General features: G+C 56.3%; 2 protein-coding genes and 2 long non-coding RNA genes across 7 annotated transcripts; 3 read left to right on the forward strand and 1 right to left on the reverse strand.

The window, feature by feature from the left end:
* The first annotated feature begins 67 nt into the window (after nucleotides 1-67).
* Nucleotides 68-17,181, forward strand: PGAP6 (post-GPI attachment to proteins 6). 4 transcript variants are annotated; one of them, XR_014855177.1, is made up of 14 exons: nucleotides 68-219; nucleotides 4,315-4,492; nucleotides 5,996-6,203; nucleotides 6,282-6,415; nucleotides 6,792-7,057; nucleotides 8,070-8,389; nucleotides 9,102-9,195; nucleotides 9,751-9,874; nucleotides 10,542-10,678; nucleotides 12,560-12,738; nucleotides 13,536-13,682; nucleotides 14,046-14,162; nucleotides 14,613-16,695; nucleotides 16,775-17,181. XR_014855177.1 is itself a non-coding variant. In XM_085074976.1 (13 exons), the coding sequence occupies exons 1-13, from the start codon at nucleotides 123-125 to the stop codon at nucleotides 14,907-14,909; spliced, it is 2,298 nt and encodes a 765-aa protein (XP_084931102.1). In that variant the 5' UTR covers nucleotides 68-122; the 3' UTR covers nucleotides 14,910-17,181. The 4 variants fall into 4 exon arrangements, 2 of the variants coding, with proteins under 2 accessions (XP_084931102.1, XP_084931103.1); XR_014855176.1 differs by having other exon boundaries at nucleotides 14,613-16,575; nucleotides 16,617-17,181; XM_085074976.1 differs by having other exon boundaries at nucleotides 14,613-17,181.
* Nucleotides 305-1,966, forward strand: LOC146430883 (uncharacterized). Its single transcript, XR_014855179.1, has 2 exons — nucleotides 305-697; nucleotides 788-1,966. It is a non-coding gene; the product is annotated as an uncharacterized LOC146430883 (long non-coding RNA).
* LOC146430884 (uncharacterized) lies at nucleotides 16,913-17,840 on the reverse strand. The gene is made up of 2 exons (XR_014855178.1): nucleotides 17,697-17,840; nucleotides 16,913-17,347 (listed from the first exon to the last, which is right to left on the reverse strand). It is a non-coding gene; the product is annotated as an uncharacterized LOC146430884 (long non-coding RNA).
* A 99-nt stretch (nucleotides 17,841-17,939) lies between these two features.
* Nucleotides 17,940-21,193, forward strand: MRPL28 (mitochondrial ribosomal protein L28). The gene is made up of 5 exons (XM_085074978.1): nucleotides 17,940-18,259; nucleotides 18,359-18,511; nucleotides 19,193-19,327; nucleotides 19,930-20,016; nucleotides 20,488-21,193. The coding sequence occupies exons 1-5, from the start codon at nucleotides 17,972-17,974 to the stop codon at nucleotides 20,569-20,571; spliced, it is 747 nt and encodes a 248-aa protein (XP_084931104.1). The 5' UTR covers nucleotides 17,940-17,971; the 3' UTR covers nucleotides 20,572-21,193.
* The last annotated feature ends 810 nt before the right edge of the window (nucleotides 21,194-22,003 follow it).

Consider the following 22,003-nt stretch of genomic DNA (forward strand, 5'->3'; position numbering starts at 1 on the left):
CGGTGCGGCGGGGGGCGGGCCCGGGGGGCCGGGCCGGGGCGGGGCGGGCGGCGGAAGCGGCGGCGGCGGCGGCGGCGCTGCGGGGCGGGCGGGCGGCGGGCCCGGGGCAGCGGCGGGCGGCCATGGCCGGGGCAGCCGGGCCGCCCCTGCCGCGGCTGCTGCTGCTCCTGCTGCAGCTCCTGGCGCTGCCCGCCGGCCGCGGCAACCGCACCGGCCCCGGTGAGTGCCGGCGGGGCGGGAGACGGGCGATCGGCGGGGCCGGGGGGCGGCGGGGGGCGGCCGGAGGGGTCCCGGGGGACAGAGGCGGCGGTGGGAAAGCGGCGCGGTGATGCTGCAGGGAGCGCCGGGAGCTGCCCCGGGTCCCGCAGCTGCCGCCGGGGTGGATCTGCGGTGACTTTGGGGTGGCTCGGTGCTTTCCCGGGGGAGTCGGGGACTCCTGAGCATCCCCGGGGAGCAGCGCTTGTGCCGGCCCTGCAGAGCAGCGGGAGGTCAGGCCGGTCCCGGAGGGTTCTGCTGTGTTTGCAGCGCTTGTTTTCCTTGGGTTCGCCTTGTTTTCGGGTTACTTTACTTCCAGTGCGTGCAGACGGATGGATGGGAGCTGGGCTTTTGGCAGAGCGGAGGGTGCAGGAGCTCTGGGGTCCCGCGGGGATTGCGCTCCACCTCCGGAGCTGCTGTGGCGGTGGAGAGGTTTGGGGAGGTGAGGTTGTTCACCTGCTCACCCCATCGCCGAGGTCGGCTCGTTCTGCCCGTGGTTGTCCTATTGATGATGGTTATTGCTTCCTCACAGTCCGCAGAGCGTGAGGCTCTCGGGGAGCCGCGGGTGAGATGGCCCCGTGCTCCAGGCCCACCCTGCTCTGGCATCCTGCTCGCTGGGTTCCCAGCCCTGGAGAGCTCCCCTGCGCCTCAGGTGTGGTGCTGGCTTTGTCCCGGCGCCGTCCCGCCGGCTGTGGGAATGCCTCCGTAGGGAATGACTCCTCAGCGTTACGTTTGGGCGCTGGGGAAGATCCGCTCCTCCCCGGGGATGCGAGGAGTCCTTGCTCTGCAACATTAGTAGGTGGATTTTTGAGCCGGGATAAAGGAACGGGATTTCTGTTACTGTGTAAATGGGAAAACATCATGCAACATAGCCCAGTCTGTTCTTGAGTCAGGCTCAGCATCAACTCTGTAGCTTCTGACAGCGTCTGCTTTGAAATGAGGGCTTCATCCCTTTGATGGGAAGCCCTGTGAAAGCCGCAGTCAAGGCATTATTTCCTAAAACTACCATGAGATCATCTGTGGACAAGCAAACCCAAGCTGTAGTAGGTGACTCTTTACTCTGAAATTGAAATAATGTATCTCCTCCTTGCATCAGGAATTCTACCGCGTTCTGTTTTGCCTCTTGAAACACTTTTGCTTTTTGCATGATACATTTGAAATCTGCTTATGTGAAATCTGTATGGGAGAGGATGGAAACAGCGTCCACTGGATGGGTCTCTCGCTCAGTTGAAAGCTTGCTGCACATCATGGGACAGTCAAGTGGGACTTTCCAGGTGTTGCCATGCTGGTGCCGAGCAGATTGAATAGATGGGGGTGGACACAAACGGAGCGCAACAACTGCCAGAGAACTCTCTCTTGATGCAAATTGGCTGCCAGAGCACACGCCTCGGCTGCAGTGACCTGTCTTTCAGGCTTTTCTGTGCTGATGTTCCGTTTATCTGTGGTATTTCCTTGTCACGCCGGGCGGAGGGTGCTCTGGGAGTGCTCTGGCAGCTCCGGGTGCCCAGCACAGCCTGTGAGCAGAGGCTCAGCCCTTGTCACCACAAGAAGCTGTTTGTCAGCGGACTTTGTCCACAGCCCCAGCTGGTGCTCACCTGGTGGCAGGCAGTGCGTGGGCAGGGCAGGTCTGCCTGCTCTGACCTGGTAAAGCTCTTGAGCTCACTCCATATAATTGACCAGTCCTTAATAAAGAGCACTGCCGATTGCTGGAGTTTTTAATTTTGCAGTCTGCCTGACCTCTCCTCCCCTAAAACCACACAAAGCAAGCTTTGGCTTCGTGAGGACGTGCAGGGTGGGTGGTGACGGTGGCTGACAGCTGGTGGGGTTGGGGCAGTGTGTGTTGGGGCAGATTTTAGGTTGTCTGATGGGACCTGTTGCGTTGAGCAGGGCCGGGGCTCTCCCAGCTCTAATCATGCTTTGTGCCCCTGCCTACCCTCATCCTGTGCCCAAATGTCTCCAGGAACTGCAGAAATGAGTGTGCCAAGCACATGTGGAGTGTGCTGGGGTTATGGACACCACTGATGAAAGCCTGCTTCCTTCCATAGCCCCTGTGTGGGAAATGTCCCCAGGCTTGCAGGGATCACAGCCAGCTCTTGTCCACAGTACCCACGCACTGCACTGCCCTTTCAGCCAGGGAGCATTGGCTTGAAAAGCCCCTTTTGTGGTGCCTGCTCCTTGCTGGCCTGGAGAGCAGTGTGACCCCAGCATGGGGACCACTGTGGGACACTGCCCACAGTCTGTGGCCTCCTGGCTGTCCTGCTCAGGGCTCACCTTTGCCCATGGCCTTTCCTGATTCCGTGCACGAAGGTGCTGCAAGCTCTGCTCCCTTGGCTGGCCCCTGTGGGTGCGTGGCTGGGGCAGCCCCTGCGGCAAGGTCAGGCAGCCATGCTCTTCCTCCAGGAGCAAATCCTCCAGCTGCCTGGTGTGGCCGGTATTTCTGGCTTTCCTGTTTCCTCCTTTCGCTGCTGGCCTTGCAGGATGCCCGCAGGCTTTGGCTTGGTAGTTTGCCAAGGAGTTAAACCCATGATTACCGTTCCTGTCTCCTTGCAGTGCCGGGGGTGCAGGCTGTGAGCGTCTTCCTTTGGGGCATGAATCGGAGTTCCTGCTAGGATTAGATTCCTCCCGGCAGGAAGTACGTCCCAAGGATCTGGTCCTGCTCGAGGACTGTTTTCCTCTTTCTTTGCTGTCTTTTTTAAACGTTCAGGTCCTCTGTATTTCCAGCATGACCCTGGGCAGCATTGGAGGAAGGCAAGTTAACTCACCCTTGCTGCTATTCTATGATAGAAATCAGAAATCTCCCTCTGAAAGGTGCCACAGTTTCTCCCCATTCTGAGGGTTCCAAAGTAGGAAAGGAGCATCTGGCAGCACTCTGGAGACATGTGAAGCCATAACCTTCTACCCCCTTGCTGAGTGTTATGAACCTTGGTTTTGGATGGGCAGCATGGCCTTGGCTCTGCTGTGTCTGTGCAGTTTTATCCCTTCCTCAGCTCTGGTATGATGCTTCTTTTCCAGCCCTGAGTTGCAGTCTGGCTGGTTTGGTTAATGTATGATTTTGCTGAGGGTACAGCTGGGCAGAGGGATGGAGGATCTAGTTAGTCCTGATGGCACTTTGGCTGAGTAGCTGTTGTCCTCTTGCATGCCTACCCTGGGGCTGTTCATGCTATCCCAGCAGCCTTCCTTCCAGTAGAAAAATCTTTAGACTGTGGAAGCTATGTCTGAAAGCAGAGTTACATTTGCAGCACATGAATTTTCATAGTGTTGGGTGTCACAGGAAGACAGTACCTGTGTCCTGAGGTGGGTGAATGGATAACCACAGGATGCTTTGGGTTGGAAGGACCTTTAATGATCATCTCATGGGCAGGAACACCTTCCACTATCCCAGGTTGCTCCAAGCCCTGTCCAACCTGGCCTTGGACACTTCCAGGGATCCAGGGGCAGCCACAGCTTCTCTGAGCAACCTGTGCCTCCCCACCCTCACAGGGAAAAAATGCCTCCTAACATCCAATCTAAATCTCCCCTCCTTTAGTTTAAAACCATCCCTCCCCTGTCCTTTCACTCTGTGCCCATGCAAAACATCAGCCCATGTGCTCAGCAGAAGACAAGGGCATAGCTCTTGCCTCTTGGCACTGTAAGCTGCTGCTGGGGCACAGGGCACCCCTGTGCTGCCTATATCCATCTGCTCTGCACTGTGCCCCAGGGCTTCCTGCTGCTTATTCCACCACCTTCCTTCTGCCATCAACCTTTCCTCCTGACCTTTTCCTGCTCCTCAGTGTCTCTCTGGTGAACTCTCATCTTCAGGGCATGTCTCTCAGAGTGTAGTTTAGGCATCTGTTTGTGCTCTCAGGTTCAGGGTGATGGTTTTATAGCAAGAGTGTGGGTGGTTCTGGCTGGAAGTGCATGGATCACCACATATCTAATGGGACTGGAATGAGAGAACAGGGACACAAAGTGTGCCTTTCCAAGAAATATTAAGCTTCCTGTGTGCTTCTGTGGGTGGATAAAGCCCTGCAGGCTGCCCCCAGCAGGCCCCCACCAACTGCTGTGCTCTCTCCCTTCCAGACTCCCTGTATGTCTCCGAGTACTTCTCTCAGAGTGCACAGAAGCTGTCCTTCTACAGCTGGTATGGGAACGCCAAGCTCTTCCACTTCCATGTGCCAGAAGACACTGTGCTGCTCCGTTGGCTCCTGCAGGCATCCCGGGGGAAAGGCCCCGAGTGCACCAGCATGGAGATCACTGTGTATGTATGTCCCTGGGCCAGGGCTCATCCTTGTGGGCTTCTCGTCCCCTTGTCCCGGTCACTCGTGGCTGGGGCTGCTTGGTTGTGGAGGCTGGGCTGTTCCTCACTTGCAGGAGCTGTAGTTTCTTCATGTAGTTTCATGTAGTAGCACCCAATCTCTGTTTAAACCTGTAGGAGTGCTTCATGTTCTTGTTACCAGTGGATTTGGGGCTGCCTGTCAGGTGTGGTCCAACAGACCCCTTAGAACACCAGAGAGACCTTCAAAGTGGGGCAGATGTGCTGCTCAAAGGGGTTCCTGGCCTGGCAGAACCTGCACACGGTGCCAGGGGATGTGGCAGGACTACAAGGGACTTGAGCAGACCCAGACTGGTTGGAGATGCACAAACTGCCCAGTACAGAACTGAGGAGGTCTGGGGGCACTTTGTGAGGGGTGTGGCTGAGTGTGGAGCAGAGGTAGGGGAGGAATGTTGTGCATGAGAAGATTAGAAACTCAATGTCAGTGAAAGAAATGCTGCTTAAAGCAGTACTTGACTTGATGAAGGATTTGAGGTCACAAACTTGCCAGATTTTGAGCTTTTTCTTTGGACAGCACCAAGCTTCCTCAGCAAGCTGTGCCCATGGAGCCATATGGGTGTCTGGCACCTATTCCACAGAGGTCTGGGGGTGACTGACCTGTTGTGCTTGTGCTTCCCTGGTTTATCCTGGTGCTCTTAGCTGTTCCTGAGCAGCCTGGCACAGATGATCTTCCTGCTTTCTGCTTCCCAGAGAGGTTTCCCATAATTTGGGGATGTGAGGGACAAGGCAGCAGCTAAACAATAATCCAAGAAGTGATGGCTAACCCAGATAAGATCCAAGGGGTAATAACACCTCATCACCTGTCATGTTTGCTTGCTGGACCTGTTGCGGTGCAGTCCAAAAGCAATCAAATTAAATGCCAAATTGACTGAATAAATATCTTCCACGTTCCTTAGCCGTGTGTTTCTGCCACTTCAAATGCTGGGCTTATCTGGAAAGCAGAAGTGCTGCTGTACTGAAGTCTGTAACATGGGCCTTCCTTGGGAAGTGTCTTTGTACTTTCTCTCTGCCCTCCTTAAAAGAGGAAATGGGAAGATGCAGATTGTAGCTAGAAAACGCAAGTTCTTTGTAGACGATTTTCCCTATATGGGGAATTTGCTGATGGTTATAAAGCAGTAGTCTGTGGGTGGGGTTTAGCCTTAATAAGTGTTGGAAATTTGCTTCCAGGCTTGATAGAACTATGTAAATCCTTATCTTAATAAGCTGCCAAGTTAAACCAATTTCTAAATAAATCCCGGATAAGCTAATAGCAGCCAGTTCTCACCAGATGAAAATGATGACTCCACTTGAAAATGTGGGATTTTCCAGCCTGCTCCCTACCCTCCAGTCCCAGGCCAGCCTGGGTGTCCCCTGGTTAGTTTGTATCCCAGTTTATCCTGCCAGTGTATGTACATCCTGGGTTTACTCTCATCGTGGTTTCTCTCGCAGGCACTTTCGCCACGGAGCTCCTCCGGTCATCAACCCGCTGGGCACTCGCTTTCCTGCCAACGCCACCGTCCGTCCCTCCTACAACATCAGCATCACCCTGAGCAGTGCTGTGCAAAACACCACCTTCGTCAACGTCACCACCCCTGCTGCTGGGGACTGGTTCATTGCTGCCCACCTGCCCGAGGCTGCGGGCAGGATTGAGGTGAAGGTGAGGCTCCTGCCCAGTGCTCTGCCCCGGGTGTCTCATCACGGCCACAGCTGACCCCTGTGCTCTCCCCTCCTGCAGGGCTTCTCCACTCCATGCCCCTATATGTTCCAGGCAGATATGTTTGTGCTCAGACTCACTGATATGCCTGTCCTGGAGCCTGGTGTCCCCATGCCACACACCGTTGTCTCGCCTGCTAAGCCACTGCATGTCAAGTGAGTGGGAGCAGCGGGTGGGCAGCCAAGGGCATGGCGGGGTGGGATTTCCCACAGGAGCTGCTATGGGGAAGCCAGTGTTGTTCCCACGTGGGGCTGGAGCTGGGGGGTCTCTGAGCCTGTTGCTGAGCTCCCTGCAGCAGTGGTAGAGTCTGCACGGGGAGCACACAACCACCCTTCTCCAACTCTTGCCAGGTGGTCATGGATTCAACTGCGGGAATTTTAGTTCTTCCAGATATTTGCCTTGGGAAGGATTTTCACAGCACCAACCGAGGCAGTCTAGTTCGTGTCACAAAGCCCTGGGGACTGTGGTGGGCTGTGGCTGGCTCGTGTTGAGAGTACAAGCTCTGCAAACTGCTGCTCCCTCCTCCCACAGGGTCTTTGTTCCCAAACACGCCACAGGGATGAAGTTCCAGCTGAGCAGCTGCGTCACCAGCGAGCAGAGAGCCTGCACCGTGCGGGTGCTGCTGGGCTCCATCACCCTGCCCCAGTCCTTCCAGAAGGTCCTCACCTGCACGGGGAGCATCAGCTGCAGCCTGGCCCTGGAGTCACCCCCCTGGGAGAAGTGGCTGCAGATCATGGTGGAGAGTCTCGGAACTGCCAATGCCAGCGTGTCGGTGGAGATGCTGGCTTCTTTCACAGGTGGGATCCCATGTTCTCTAGCCCTGTGGGAAGGACCAGAGGCTACTTTGTGTCTGCCGTGTCTCCCTCTGGCCTTTGGGTGGCCTGTGCTCCCCAGCGTGCTGGTTGCCTCCTCTTGGAGGCCCTAGTTTTTGCTTCAGTGTCAAAATTGAAGGCTCCAGTGTTCACCCCAGAGGGCCACTTGCTAGGGCTGCCTGTTTTGGAAACACCTGAAAAGTTCAGTGTTATTTTTCTAAAGGTTGTTTGGGAAGCAGTGGCTGGCTTAAAATCTGGTGGGGAGAATAGTTTTGGGTGGTACAACAGACTGAGGCTGTGTTGATTGCTAATTGGCCAAGAGCAGGCTACGGACAGGAAACCACCTCACGGAGGTTTACTGGGGGAAATGTCTGGAGTTGTAGCAACAGAATGTCACCATTTCAGGTGACACCTTGTGGCTCAGGTGGTCACAAGGTCCTTGTGGCTGTGATAGGCACCTTTGCACCTATTACATGACCATAATCCCTGTCTGGCTGCTGTAAGCTCACCAACCAGGAACATTGTTTAAATTTTCTTGTGCTAGGGGTTCTGCCACCTCCACCTCATCCTGTGTGCTGGAAGATGTGGCACTGGCAGCAGAGGTGTTAGAGGGGAGCACTGGAATCTCTGGGAGCAATGGACAGTTCCAGCAGTGGAACTCCAAGTATCCCATTCAGCTCCGTCTACCACAACGTGATAGCTTGTGCCTGTAGCTCCACTGGGTTGGCTTCTCCCTTCTGCTCAGCCTTGTCTGCTTTTGTTTGGGGAGCTGGGAGGGATCTTTGTGCAGCCTGTGGCTGTGGAACAGCTGAGTGGTGAGCTCTGCTGCTGGCAAATGAGCATTCCCTGAGCATCTTGATGATGCTGTGTTATTCCTTCTTCTGCTCTCCCTGAAACCCCCTAGTCAGTGCTGTCTCTTGGAGCACTGGAGCTGCTGGGGCCTGCCTGGGTGAGGTGCCAGTCTGTGCTGTGCTGATTCCTCTCTTTTTTGCTCCAGTTTGCAGACCAGGAAGCACCAGTTCCTTCCTTAACTTCATCAGCCTAAACCAGAGCCAGGCTGGTGGCAGACCAGGAGCAGCAGGGAGCTCTGCTCCAGCTGCTGGAGAGGCTCCACACAACACGTCTGGCCAGCAGAGCTCCTGCCTGCAGAACCAGCCCGTGGTGAGGGAGGACCTGGACGTGGTGTCCGTGCGCTACCGGCTCTTGAACGGCCCCAGCGTGCCCGTGAATGCTCTCTCCCCCAGCCTCCTCCTGCTCAACCTCAACACAGGCATGGACAGCGGGGGAGCCCTCGTGGTCAATCTGCTGCTTAACAAGGTATGCAAGGTGGTTGACAGGATTGCATCCCTCGGCAGGGCTTTGTCCCTGCTGCTGGGCTGTGTGCTCCAGAGGTTGTAGGTACCAGTGGGACTATTTCTCTCTTTGCTGTTACAAAACACTCTGAGCCTATTTTAGCTGCTTCCAGCATGTCCCACCTGCCAGCTCCCATTCAAATGCCACAGCTTGCGGCATGTGGCGGCAGTGACGCAGAGGAGACAAAATGGAAAGCAGCTGCAATGCCATCTTCTCCACGGGAGCCTGGCACCTTGCCACCAGGAGAGGAGGCTGAGCAGGGAAACCCTGAGCTGTTCCTGCCCCAAGTCACTCATTCCCAGGCTCCTTCAGTGACCTCCCCCCCAAATCAGCCCCCTGAAATTCCATGAAACTCCCTGAGGGCTGGAGCAGGGCTCAGCCCTGATGTTCTGCAGCCTCTGATTTGTGCCACCCTGTGCTGGTGCTGGAATGATGTGTGAGTGTCCCAGCTTTGGGGCAGTTCCCCTGAGAGGGACCCCCAGGAGGGTCTCTTGCCTCTTAGCCATGATATAACACAGTGCCAGCACAGGGTCACTGTGCTGTGACCAGAAACCTCCTGAATTGAAAGGTGACTTGACCTGCAGGGTTTATTGTCCCGTGGGCACTGCAGGAGAGGAATGGTGCAGGGGGATGCCATCAGGGCACTCTAACGTGGGACACTGCTCTGTTTGCACAGACATCTGTGAGCCTGGCCAATGCCACTGTGGTGGCCTGTGTGAGTGCTGCTTCACCGGTGCTGTCCCTCAACGCCACACGGAACTGCAGCACAGGTAGGACAGATGCTGGCAGCTGCCACCAGCTCAACTAGGTCATTTCAGGGCTCTGATTTAGACCTGGCAAGCTGTTGACTGACTCAGGACTTGACTGTCCCATAGAAACTGATTTTGGCACAGAGCCTCCTGAGATCTTTGGGCTGGCACATTCCCAGGGTGCTGGGGTGCAGGTGGTGGTCTGGCTCCAGGAGTTAGCCTCTACCAAAGGAAGGTCTGTTTACCAGCTGGACCCTTCCAGCTTTGCTGGCAGGTGCTTTGGGGATGGTGAAGGTACTGCTGGTGTGCAAAGCAGCTGAGCTGTACCCTGGAGGCCTAGCCAAGACAACAGGCTGTTCCAGGCCTGTGCCACTCAGACACTGAGTAGGAACAGAGATGAAAGAAAAAACAAGGCTCTTGGGAGCAGGAGTCCTCTCCATGCCTGTGGTGCTTCCTGAGCATGGGAGCAAGGAGCCACAGGAGCAGCCGATTCCTGTGTGGTCAGTCTCAGCCAGGGATTGCTGTATGCCCTTCTCCTCAAGCCCTGGCACATCACAGCACCCTCTTTTCTTCCAGCTTTTTCCCAGGGCTACCCTCTGAGTGTGAGCACATCCTCTGCGGAAGCGATGCTGATTGTCCTGTACCCACAGACAGATGACTGGTTTGTGTCCCTGCAGCTCCTCTGCCCCAAGGGCCAGGGGTGAGTCTGGATGTCATCCTGCTACATCCCACTGCCCTGGCCTTGTGTGAGCAAACCTGACCCCCTGTCCTCACGTCTGGGCCGTGGGCTCCTCTCACCTGGTGGCAGCTGAACTGTGGCTGCAGAGGGACAGGGCGGTGTGTGGCCCTGCTGACCTGCTCCCTTGTGAGCTCCCAAGCAGCTTGTTCAATGCTGAGCTGGCATATCTCAAGCAGACTGCAGGTGGCAGAGCCTGCCTGGGTGAGCTTCCCCTTCCCCAGGTGGATTTGGAGGTAACAAATTGGGGAATAATTGCTGCTGTCACCCTTTTGGGAGGTCTCTGAGGTGCAGGCAGCTGTGCCTGCATTCCTGCAGTTTGCCTTCCTGCTGGTATCTTGTGCAAGGAGCCAAGTGCATGATGCAAAACAGCACTGGTGACACTGGTCCTGAGGACAGTCCTGGGTTCTGGGGTCTGCCATGGGGGTCTGGGGACAGTTGACACCCAGCTGGACATCAGTTTGGCAGCCCAAGTGGAGAAGGAGCAGACTGTGCCCCTGGCTCTTGGGAGGGACAGAGCAGATCCCAAAATACCAGGGAGCTTGCATGCAGCAGCATGGCCTGGCCATCAGGAGCTGGGCACTGGCTGCCCCACGGAGTGTGGCACCAAGGGGACCTGCTGTCCTTGCAGGGACTGTAGCAGTGCAGAAGCCAAAGTGACAGTGTTCTCGTACCTCACACCCTGCTTCAACGACTGCGGGCCCTACGGGCAGTGCAGCCTCCTGCGCAGACACGGCTACCTCTACGCTGGCTGCAGCTGCAAGGCTGGTGAGTGCCTTTTCCTGGGCAGCTTTGCCATCCTCCCTGAGGGGACAACACGATTTAGGGTGGTGGTGTTTGGGTGGGGGAGCCTGGGGTCTGCTGGCAGTGTCACAGTGCCTGGGGAAGCGAAGTTGTGAGAAGCACAGGGCAGCCCAGGGGTTATGGGGAATTGGGGTGAGGACAGCTTGGAGCTCCCCAGGGCTTGGAGAAGTGCTTCTGAGCATCCCCAGAGAGATCAGGGTGTCTGAAAATGCCTGTGTCAGAGCCTGTCAGGGAGGCTTGTTGTGTAGGCTCCTGGTACGGGATGTGATGAGGCTGGGCTGCAGTCCCTGTGTGTCTCCTGCCAAGAGCCTTAGACTCAGAGGTGCCCCTGGAGGAGGAACCTCTGTGTCAGCACCTAATTATCTTAATGGCCTGGGAAGTCTGTGGTGTAGGGAAGATGAGCTCTGCTGTGCTTGGGTGGGTCCATTACCTGTTCTCAGCAGAAGGACAAGGCAAAATGTGGTTCCCTGCTGCTCTGGGCCTGAGCCAGGACCTCCCTGCTGCAGTGCTGATGATGGGTGAGGAGCGAGATGGAGAGCAGCATCCCAATTTCCCCGAGGGCTGCCAGGTTCTGGGAAGCACAGAGCACCTCAAGGGAACTGGGGAATCAGGCTGAGGACAGCTTTCTGCTGAATCACTCGGAGCAAAATGCCCCATCTGCATATTCGTGACCCAGAAATAAACCAGAGAGAGCAGCTTCCCTGGGCTCTGCCTGGCAGGGAGCCAGCAGACGGGGCAGAGCTGCTGCTGTGGGTTCCAGAGACTCTGGAATGGGATGGATGCTACTGTTAACTCTGCTTCTTGACCACGGAGTGCCTGCATATACCCCAGCTGCCCTGTGGCTCACCTCCTTTCTTCAAAAGGAGGGCATGGGCATCCTAATCTTTAATTAAAATAATTTAAATAATTTTTTAAAAGAGTTTGAAGAAGATTTGCATTCGTAGAGAATTGCCTCAGTTCAGTCCTTAGTATCCAGTCTGAGGCTGAGAGTTGTGTTCTGTGTCAGGCACTGTCCTTTAGGGAACTTTCACTTCCACTCTCCTGTGCAGCCCTGGATGTCACCATGGGCTACAGCAGTGGGTTTGTTCAGCCTGTGGAAGAGGAGTTGGAGTGGGACTCAATCACACTTTCTGCTGCCCATGGGGGTTACAGGGACCCTGGAGCCAGCTGTGCAGAGCAAATACAGGGAAAGGGCAAAAGGTCACAGACTTTGGCTGCAGCTAGGAAATTTTCTCCTGAGTTGAAGAAGACACATTTTTTTCCCCCTCAGAGCTGTTCATTTTTGCAATTTCCAGGTCTCCATCCTTGGAGATCTTCAAAAATCACTTGGGGAAGGTCCAGAGCAGCCTGACCTGGCTTTGGAATCTGCCCTGCTGTGACAGTTGGTAGGAGAGGAGCCCAGTGGCTTCCTCAGTTCTGGGGATCATTCTCCACCTGGTTCCTGGGACCTGTAGGGATCTTACATCCCACTTACACCATCATGGGAAGCATTTGAACCTCAAATGCTTGATGTTCCACCAGCAAGTAGCATGTGTGCTGAGTTACTGTAGGGGTAGAAAGTACCAGTCTGGATGTAGGATGGCCTCTGCTACGTGGGAACAGCTGGGGGGAATGTTTTCAGGGCAACCACGGGGCTCTGCTGGGGTTCCCCAGCTTCCCAGCAGAGCATGTCATGAGGAATGAGACCATCCTGAGAGCAGGAGTGGGAGAGGCTGATGGAGTGAGAGAGCTCAGGGATGGTCCAGTGGTGGGATTGCTCCTCCTCAGGCATCCCAGGCTCCTGCTGGGTGCTGTGGGAGGACAAGGCAAGGTGTGTGAGATCCACAGAAGCCTCTCTGTCGGCAGGTTGGGGCGGCTGGAGCTGCACGGATGACACCAAGGCCCAGTCCGTGGGCACACAGAACTTGGCCACACTCCTGCTCACCCTGAGCAACCTCATGTTCCTGCCTGCCATTGCAGTCGCCGTCTATCGCTTCTACCTGGTGGAGGCCTCTGTGTACACCTACACCATGTTCTTCTCCACGGTAGGCACTGCCCTGTGTCCCCTGCCACCCCCTCTGAGCTTTTGGAGTGCTGCGCCAGACTGAAGTCCTTGGTGGAGCAGCTCATCCTGGAGCTCCACAAGGAGCTTCTGGGATTGTTGGAGAAGCACCTCCCAGGACACATCATACAGTCCTGGAATGTTAAGAGATTGCAATGGACCTTAAAGATCAGCTAGTTCCATGGACAGGGACACCTCCCACTAAATCACGTTGCCAAAGATCTTATCCAGCCTGGCTTTGAATATTGACAGTGTTAGGACATCCACAACCTCCCTGGGCAACCTGTTTCAGTGTCTCACCATGCTCACAGTAAAAAATGTCCTCCTCATATCTAAATTTCCCCTCTTTCAACTTGTACATGTCAGTCCTTGTCCCACCACCACAGTTCCTGAGAGCAGTCCCTCTCCATCTTCCCTGCAGCCTCCTTCAGATGCTGGAAGGTGCTGCAAGTTCTCCATGCAACCTTCTCTTCACCAGGCTGAACAGCCCCAGCCTTCTCAGCCTGTTTTGTAGGGGAGGTGCTTCAGTCCCCTTATCAACCTCATGGCCCTCTCTGGACTTGCTCCAACAACATGTCCTGCCCTTTCAGAACTGCTGGGAGGGTGCAGGGTGCCTGCTCTCACCTGCTTTCCATGAGGCCACAGTGGTTTGGTGGAGCTTCCTGGAGCCACTGTAGGAGAGATCCTGCCTGTGAGCTGAGCCTTCTCCTGCCTCCCCTTCCCAGAGAGCCGTGGGGTGCTGTGGTTCCTGCTGACCTTTGCTTTTGTCCCTGGCTGCAGTTCTACCACGCGTGTGACCAGCCGGGTGTGGCGGTGATGTGCATCATGGACTATGACACCCTGCAGTACTGCGACTTCCTGGGCTCCGTGGTGTCCATCTGGGTCACCATCCTGTGCATGGCCCGCCTGAAGAAGATCCTCAAATACGTGAGTGTCGGGTGACCCCACATGGCCACAGGTGTGCACACTGAGCCCTCTCACCGCTGGGTTAATGACACAGCTGGGTGACAAAGCCTGTTTGTCACCCAAGGCTGCCCTGAGTTGTTTTGTCCCAGGAGTTTGGCTTGTGAGCCTGCGTGCTTGTAGGGGCTGGGCCTGAAGATTTTCCCTGAGATCTAGGGGAAAGGTTTGTGGTTCTGTGGTTTCTTCTTCAGAAGGTGTTTTTCTTGACTCTTGAATGGATGCAGGGCTGGGCGGCCAGGAGAAGAGATCCTCCCTGCCTCTGGCACGTCTGGCTGTACTCTCTCAGGAGATGAGCTCCTGACAGTAGTGGTGGTGTCTCTTTTCCAGGTCCTTTTCGTCCTGGGGACCCTGTTAATTGCCATGTCCCTGCAGCTGGACCGCAGAGGGGTGTGGAACATGATGGGTCCCTGCCTCTTCGCCCTCGTCATCATGGTTACAGCGTGGGTAAGTGAGGGCAGCCAGGCAGGACCTGCTGCCCTTTGCTCCCCATGGGGAATGGTGGTGCAGAGCAGACCCAAGGCTCCAGCCCATCCACAGGCATGGCTTGGTCACCCTGAAACACCCAGGTGGAGGGGGCAGTGCAAGGATTCAGCTTCCAGCACTGCAGTAGCTGAGAAATCCCCTGGTTCTGGGTCTCAGACCTGGAGCTGCACTGCTGTCCCAAAACACAGGCTGTGGCTTGGCCCTGGGCAGGAGCTGTAGCATCTGTGCTGGGCTGTGCTGCCACAGCTGTTGGGGGAATTTGGCACACCTGAGATGGGCCCAGGAGGTGGGGAAGCTCAATTCCTCAGGGACAGCAGGCCCACTGGGAGGTTGGCAGATGCTCTGGGGTCTGTTTCCCCCCGCCTAAGCCTCTGCTTAGCTGCTTAACCCTCGTGTGCTCTGACCCCCCAGGTTCACCACGGAGCCAAGCGCAAGCACTGCTACCCCTCCTCGTGGAAGCGCTGGGTTTTCTACCTCCTCCCAGGGATCACCTTGGCTTTCATTGCCATCTCAGTCTATGCTTTCATGGAAACCAATGAGAACTATTACTACACCCACAGCATCTGGCACGTGCTGGTGGCCTGCAGCGTTGCTTTCCTGCTCCCTCCTCGGGACAAGCATAAGAAGCCCTGGGCCTGGTCCCAGAAGCTCACGTGTCGCTATCAGATCTGCCAGAACGACCGTGAGGAGCTCTATGCTGTGACCTGACTTGACCTGTCCTGCTCGCAGGGGTGGAGGGATGGGGAAGCTGCTCTTGGCCAGGGTTGTCCCTCACACGTCGTCAGTCCTCTCAAGTGCTCCTTCCCTGGACAGGAGGGCACAGTGTGGACTGGGTTTAAAGATGAAGATGGTTGGGGTTGGTCTTGTGGAGGCAAGTTTGAGGCCACCTCTGCTTTTCTGCTGGGGTGGAGCAGGCTCTTCATGGTTCCAGATCAAGGAATAGCCTGTCCCCCACCTCCCCATAGCCCTGGGGGAAATCACCAACCCTTCTTCCCCCGCTGCTGCATCCATGAGGCTTGGGCTTAGCCCACACTGAGCTGGAGCCAAGGCTTTGGCTGCTGGGCTCTTCTCTGCACCCCCTGTCCTGGCAGAGGATGTGGGACAGGAACCTCCCCTGCCATCGTACAGTTAGCACTTGAACCCAAGAGAACACATTTCTTCTGTTCTGGGGAGCAAATGCTGCTCAGTGCCCTTGGTGCTGATGGGGAGGGAGGGAGCTGATCCCAACACATGCTGGGCCTTTGGCTGCTGTCTCCTTGGGGGTCTGGAGCCTCTCTCCCTGTGAAACAGGTGCTGCTGCTCTCATCTGGTCCTGATTCTGTGGGGGAAATGAGCCTGGGACTTGGGCCTTGGATTCAGGATCAGACTTGGCAGGAATGTGAAAAACCCCATGCAGGAGGCAGCAGCAGCATCTCAGCCAGGGCTGTGAAACCCACAGCAGTTTAGTCTGAGTTTAGCAGGGTTTAGTCTGAGTTTAACTTCAGCTCTGGAAGGAGCCAGGCTGATGGTGTTCAGGGATTCACTGTATTCCTCCTTTCTGGGGGTTTGGCATGGGCAGGGCTCTGCCTGGGGCAGCACAGGTGGTTCAGGATGATGCCTGAGCTGCTCCTCCAGCCTGCTGTGCCTCGGAGCCTGGATGTGCTGCAGGGTCCCGAGGCCACAGCAGTGTCCCAGCCCAGGCAGGAGCATCCCCAGGGGCTCCCCAGGGGCTCCCCAGGTGGCCACGGTCTCCGTTGCAGCGTGTCTCACCTTAGCCTTACTCTAGGGCACACAGAAAGCAAGGGCAGAACCTGGCAGCCAGGGCAGTTGTCTTTGCCCATCCTTGTTCTACAGATAAGGGCTCAACTACATCGTTCCAGCTGTGTCAGCCTGGTGTGTGCTGCTGGGAGCCCCCTCAGGTGGCTTTGGGGAGGAAGAGAGCTTTTAATGAAGAATTTCCCTCCTCAGGGTTAATTCTTTGCTTTGAAGAGGGCCCAGCTCAGCTCTGCACTTTATCCCTCTGCCTCCCCTTCCTCTGCAAAGTCCCCCTTTTTAAGCAGGCGCAGGACAAGTGAAGGACACTTGTCCACACCCAGCAGTGTCATCCCCCCCTCACCCATGTCCCCCACGCTTTCTTGTGCTGCTGCCATCCAGGGCAGCGTGGCAGGAAGGGGGACATGGGGCCCTCAGGGCTTCCTCCAACTTTTCCCACTTTTAGGCACTTTTTCCGCCCTGTCTCGGTTTGCACAGCGGTGCTGTGGCCCCAGCACTGTGGAGGCAACCGCCGCTCCCTCACAGCCGTGCCGTCCGTGCCGGGCCACCGCTGGGACCTGGGTGTCACCAGAGTGACCTGAGTGCCACCCAGTGTGACCTGAGTGCTGCCAGTGCGACCTAGGTGCCCCTGGTGTGACCTGGGTACTGCCAAGGTGACCTGAGTTCTGCCAGAGTGACCCAGGTGCCACTGGTGTGACCCAGGTACTGCCAGTGTGACTTGAATGCTGCCAGTGTGACCCAGGTGCCACCAGGGTGGCTCAGGTGCCACTGGTGTGACCCAGTACCCCCAGTGTGACTTGGGTGCTGCTAGTATGACCCAGGTGCCACCAGTGTGGCTGTATGCTGCCAGTGTGACCTGATGCCACCGATATGGCCGGGGTTGCTGGTTATCATAGGAAGCAATAATTTCTCATCGGGCCTTTCCCTTCAGGGATTTCCATGCTGGAAGCAGGAGAAGCTTTAGGGTGAGAAATCCCGCTGACATGATTGTTTATTTTGTGTTAAATTCTGCTTTGCTCCCTCCCTGCTGACTTGGCCTTGGTGCCTGCAGGAGGGAGGGTTAATTATTTTGGGTCAAATCTGAGCGAATTCCTGTGTCTGGGAAAAAAAAAAAAAAGAAAAAAAAGGTTATTTTTTTCTTTGCTGTTAATACCTGTGATTATTTTATATGGTAAATTTTAAAGCTTACGGTTTTATAATTTAATAAAGGTGATGGTATTTGCGGGCAGATGCGTGGTGGCTGCAGTCACACAATCACAGGGCTGGCAGGGAGATCGTCTGGAAGGCAGGGTCATCTGGTGGCACAGGGACGTGTCCAGGTGGGTTTGGAATGTCCCCAGAGAGACAGAGAAACTCCACACCCTCCCTGGGCAGCTGCTCAGCGCTCTGCCGCCCTGCGTGTGGAGTTGTGCACACAGTGACAGAATGTCCCGAGTGGGAAGGGATCCCCAGGGATCAGCCAGTCCAGCTCCCAGCCCTGCACAGACACCCCAACACTCCCAGCCTGTGCATCCCTGAGAGCATTGCCCAAACACTCCGGAGCTCCGGCAGCCTCAGGCTATGCCCATTGCCTGGCAGTGCCAGCACCCTCTGGGGAAGAGCCTTTCCTGAGATCCAGCCTGACCCTCCCGCGGCACATCTCCAGCCATTCCCCGGTCTGTTAGGTGGAAGCCCCCGAGTTTCAGTTCATGCCCATCGCTGCTGCTGGCTGAGCACCGCCGGGAGCAGCCGACACCATCCCACCCCTCCCGGCCTCCCGGGGCCAAACGCGGGCGCGGCGGGACCCCTCCCGGCCACCGTCCTGCTGCGGCCGCGCCAGCCAGTGAGCGGCGGCTGGGCCGTTCAGCGCGGGGCGGAAGCGGAAGCGGCGGCGGCGGCCTGGCCGAGCCGAGCCGAGCCGAGCCGAGCCGAGCCGTGCCGAGCCGAGCCGAGCCGAGCCGAGCCGAGCCGTGCCGAGCCGTGCCGAGCCGAGCCGAGCCGAGCCGAGCCGAGCCTTGCCTTGCCCGCTGTCCGGCGCGATGCCGCTGCACCGCTTCCCGCCGCGGCTCTGGGCCGCCATGCGGATGCGGGAGGGCATCTGCGCCCGGCTGCCGCAGCACTACCTGGCGTCGCTGCAGGACGACACGCCGCCCACTCCCGTGCACTGGCGGCCGCACGGCCTGCGCTACCGGCGGAACCCGCGCACCGGGCAGCGCGAGCGCGTGCAGGACGTGCCGGTGCCCGTGTACTTCCCGCCCGCCGCCAACCAGGGGCTCTGGGGCGGCGAGGGATGGATCCGCGGCTTCCGCTACGCCCGCGACGACAAGGTGAGCGCCGCGCCCTTCCCCGAGCCCGCCGCTGTCACCGGGACCCGCTGGCCGCGGAGCCTCCCCCGGGGCAGCCCCTGACGGCCGGGCCGTGCCCAGCTCTCCACCAGGCTGCCCAAGACGTGGAAGCCGCAGCTCTTCGAGCGGCAGTTCTACAGCGAGATCCTGGACGCCACGCTGACCATCACCGTCACCATGCGCACGCTTGACCTCATCGACGCGGCCTTCGGCTTCGACTTCTACATCCTCAAGGTACGGCCCGGGCCGGGGCTGTGCCCACGCTGCCTCACCCACGGGCTGGCAGCCAGCGAGTCCTGGAATTCGGGCACAGAAAATCCCAGGTTGGAAGAGACCCACAGGGATCACCCAGTCCAACTCCTGGCCCTGCACAGGACACCCAAACAATCCCACCCTGTGCCTGGGCATTGTCCAAACACTCCTGGAGCTCTGGCAGTCTCAGGGCTGTGCCCATTCCCTGGGGAGCCTGGGCAGTGCTCAGCCACTCTTTGGGAGAAGAACCTTTCCCTGATATCCAACCTAAACCCCACTGGCACAGCTCCAGCCATTCCCTTGGATGCTGTCCCTGTCACAGGGAGCAGAGATAGGAGCTGCAGGCCCCACTGAGCTCTGCCCTCCAGCTCCTCTTCTCTAGGCTGAGCAGCTGCTGTTGTTAATGTTTAGTGCAGATCTAACACTCCCAGCCTTTAATACCCTCTTGACTGGAGCCCTTGATATTAAAACTCAGAACTGTCATCAAATTGACTCCAGAATCCCAGAACAAATCCAACGGATCTTTCCATTTCATAGCATGTGTCCTGAGAGCTTCTGCTCTGTGTGGATAAGCTGCTGGTGCTGTCAGTGTGCTGGGAGACTCCTGTGGTCCCTGGCAGCTGCTCCCTTGATGCAGCTTAACTCCAGCCTCCCTTTCTGCAGACTCCCAAAGCTGACATGTGCTCCAAGCTCGGCATGGATCTGAAGCGGACGATGCTGCTGCGCCTGGCCCGGCGGGATCCTGCGCTGCATCCCAATGATCCAGCCAGGAGAGAGGCCATCTATGACAAGTACAAGGTGGGTTTGTGGTCTGCAGTCCCTGTCCTGGTGTTTGCTGCTTGGATGATCACCCATCACTGGTGTTGGTGCCCCTGTGCTGAAGGACAAGGGTATGGGCCGAGAAAATATAAACATCATCAGGTTTTTCTTGTCTCTCTGTGGGCTCCTAATTGTTACACTTATCATTCAGGAACACAAAAAGCAGTATTTTTGCTGTGATTGAGCTCAGTGAGGGTCCTCACCAAAAAGCAGCAAGAATTTGTACTGCCTCTGCAGGGAGGAGCCCAGAGTGCCCTTGTGCTGTTCAGTTTTGTGAAGCTGGTGGTGGATGCCAGCATGGAAACACCACCAGCACCCACAATCCGTGGAGTTGTGCTGAGAAACAGCCCCAGAGCTACACAAAAGAGCTGCAGAAGCAGACACAGGTGATGAGAGCAGCAGGACCCCTGCTAAGGAGAGAAGGGAAGTGAACCTTGGTTGTTGGAAATGAGGGAACAGTGCTTTAAGATTTGTCCATAGAAGTGTTCCCACTGCATCACATGTTTGTATCCAGGCATAGAGAGGATCTACATCTTGGTCACCTGCAAAGACTGTGCCACCTTCTCCTTCTTTTGTCACAGGAATTTGTGATCCCAGAAGAAGAAGCTGAATGGGTTGGCTTGAGTTTGGAAGAAGCCATAGAAAAACAGAGGCTCCTGGAAAAAAAGGTGAGTTGCTGAGGCAGTGCTCAGCACTGAGGTGTTGGTGGCTGCATCAGGCTGCACATCCAGCTCAGCTGAGCCTGAGCACTTCTGAGCCATGGAAACCTGTGGGGCTCCAGCTTCTTCATGGGATATGTTCACCCACATGCTTCAGTACAGCTCTGATGGCAGGCAGTGTGAGGAGGGAGGGCAAGGAAAAGGGAGAAAGGAAGGGGATCCTTGGGAGCTACTGTTGATTCCCATCTGCTCTCAAACTGGGGAGGCTGCTGAATGTCCCATGCAGGTGCCTGTCCTCTCTGAGGGAGGGGTGCAGAGCTGAGCAGCAGCAGCTGGTCTTGTTCAGCCACTGACTAAAACCCAGGCACATCTTCCTGTGGTTTTACCTGTCAGCACTCCCTGGGCTCCCCATTGCATTTCACCCCTTGCTGCTGCTCAGGTTCACTCCTTTTAAGTGGCTCATCCTTTGCTTTGTTGCAGGACCCTGTCCCACTCTTCAAGGTGTATGCCGAAGAGCTCGTCAGCCAGCTGAAAGAACAGCAACAGGCAGTGCAGAAGCAGTAGAAGGAGAGAAACCTTGGGAGCAAAACCCTTGCTGCAGATCAAGCAGAGGGGTTTAGAGGCTCTGCTGTCTGAACCATGCTGGTGGGGAAGGAGCCACCTGAAAACCATGTTCCTGAAGTGTCATGACAGCCTGAATTCAGTGAGGACCTGTTCCTGTGGGCTGAGGAAAGAGTGCTGTGGATCTGGGAGTGTTTTTGTCAGACTGACTCAGTGTCAATCTCATGCCTGTACAAGCAGTTGGCTGCTGTTGAGAGCCCAGTTATGATACAAAATACACATTGTGGTAGTTAATATCAGTAAACTTTTCTCTGATACTTCTTGGTCATTACTGTGTTGTAGCAGGGACTGTGAGACATAATGTAACTTAGATCATCCCTAGCCTCATCCAGCGGAGATGGTTGTGCCCCAAAAATGTGACCCCAAACCCCTCAGCAGGTGGGGCTGAGCTCCCCAGCACAGCTCACTAACCCCTGGGTTACAGCCCTGTTTGTGTTTTAAGTTGGTGACTTTTAAAGCTTTTCTTTTGTAAAAATGCAATTGAAGTGGATGTTGAAGCCTTTGCTGCTGTCTGGCAGCAAGGGACTGCAAAGCACTTGCCATAATTACAGGCTGATGAACAGCACTGGGAGTCCCTGGTGTTGTCTGGAAGCTTTGTGGTGGTGCAGTGAGTTTCTGGGTGGATCAAAACCAGCCTCTCCCCCTTCACCTCAGGTCTGAGGTGAGGCACGAGCACAGAGTTTGCAGGCTGAACCTTGTGTGGGTCATCTCTCTGAATCATTGGTTGCCCATCTGGAGAAGACTTTGTCTTACCCCTGTCTTGGGCTGACACGTTCCCCCTCTCTGGCACATCAAGGCAAGTGCACTGCCTTGATTTGTGAGCCACAGGACTGAAGAGAGAGAAACTGGGCTTGTAGAGCAGAGTGTGGCTCATTCCCTCTGCACTGGAATGAACTAGGACCACAGGGGAGTGGAGATTCCCGGTGCCTTGAAGGTTTGGAGAAAGGTGGTGCAGAGGCAGTCAGTGGGTGAGAGCAGAGCCTGTGCTGGGGGCTGGGTTGAGGGAGGTGGTAGAGTTGAATGTGATCTAAACAGCAGCACTTCATGAAAACCAGACTTCTCTGCTGCTCTTTAGTACTGCTGCTCCAGAGAAGGGGCTGGAGTCCCTGTAAAGGGTATTTGAGCCTGCAGGGGAGCCTGGCACAGGCTGGTAGGGCTGGCTGGGGCTGCCAGATTGGGCTGTGCTGTTTGTGCAGGGTCACAGGGGGAACAGGTTGGGTGGCAGAAGCTGGGATGTTTCCAGCCTGCCTGTGTGTCCCGTCCCCGGCAAGTCCAGGTTCTCAAGAGCAAACTGGCACAGAAGGTCACATTTGCCTAATTAATGATTGTGCAGCTAGGCCAGCACAATGACATTTGCTTATCTTCTCTCTCTGCT

The sequence above is a fragment of the Lichenostomus cassidix genome, chromosome 14 (assembly GCF_008360975.1).
Source record: "Lichenostomus cassidix isolate B80296 chromosome 14, HeHo_3.0, whole genome shotgun sequence".
NCBI lineage: Eukaryota > Metazoa > Chordata > Aves > Passeriformes > Meliphagidae > Lichenostomus > Lichenostomus cassidix.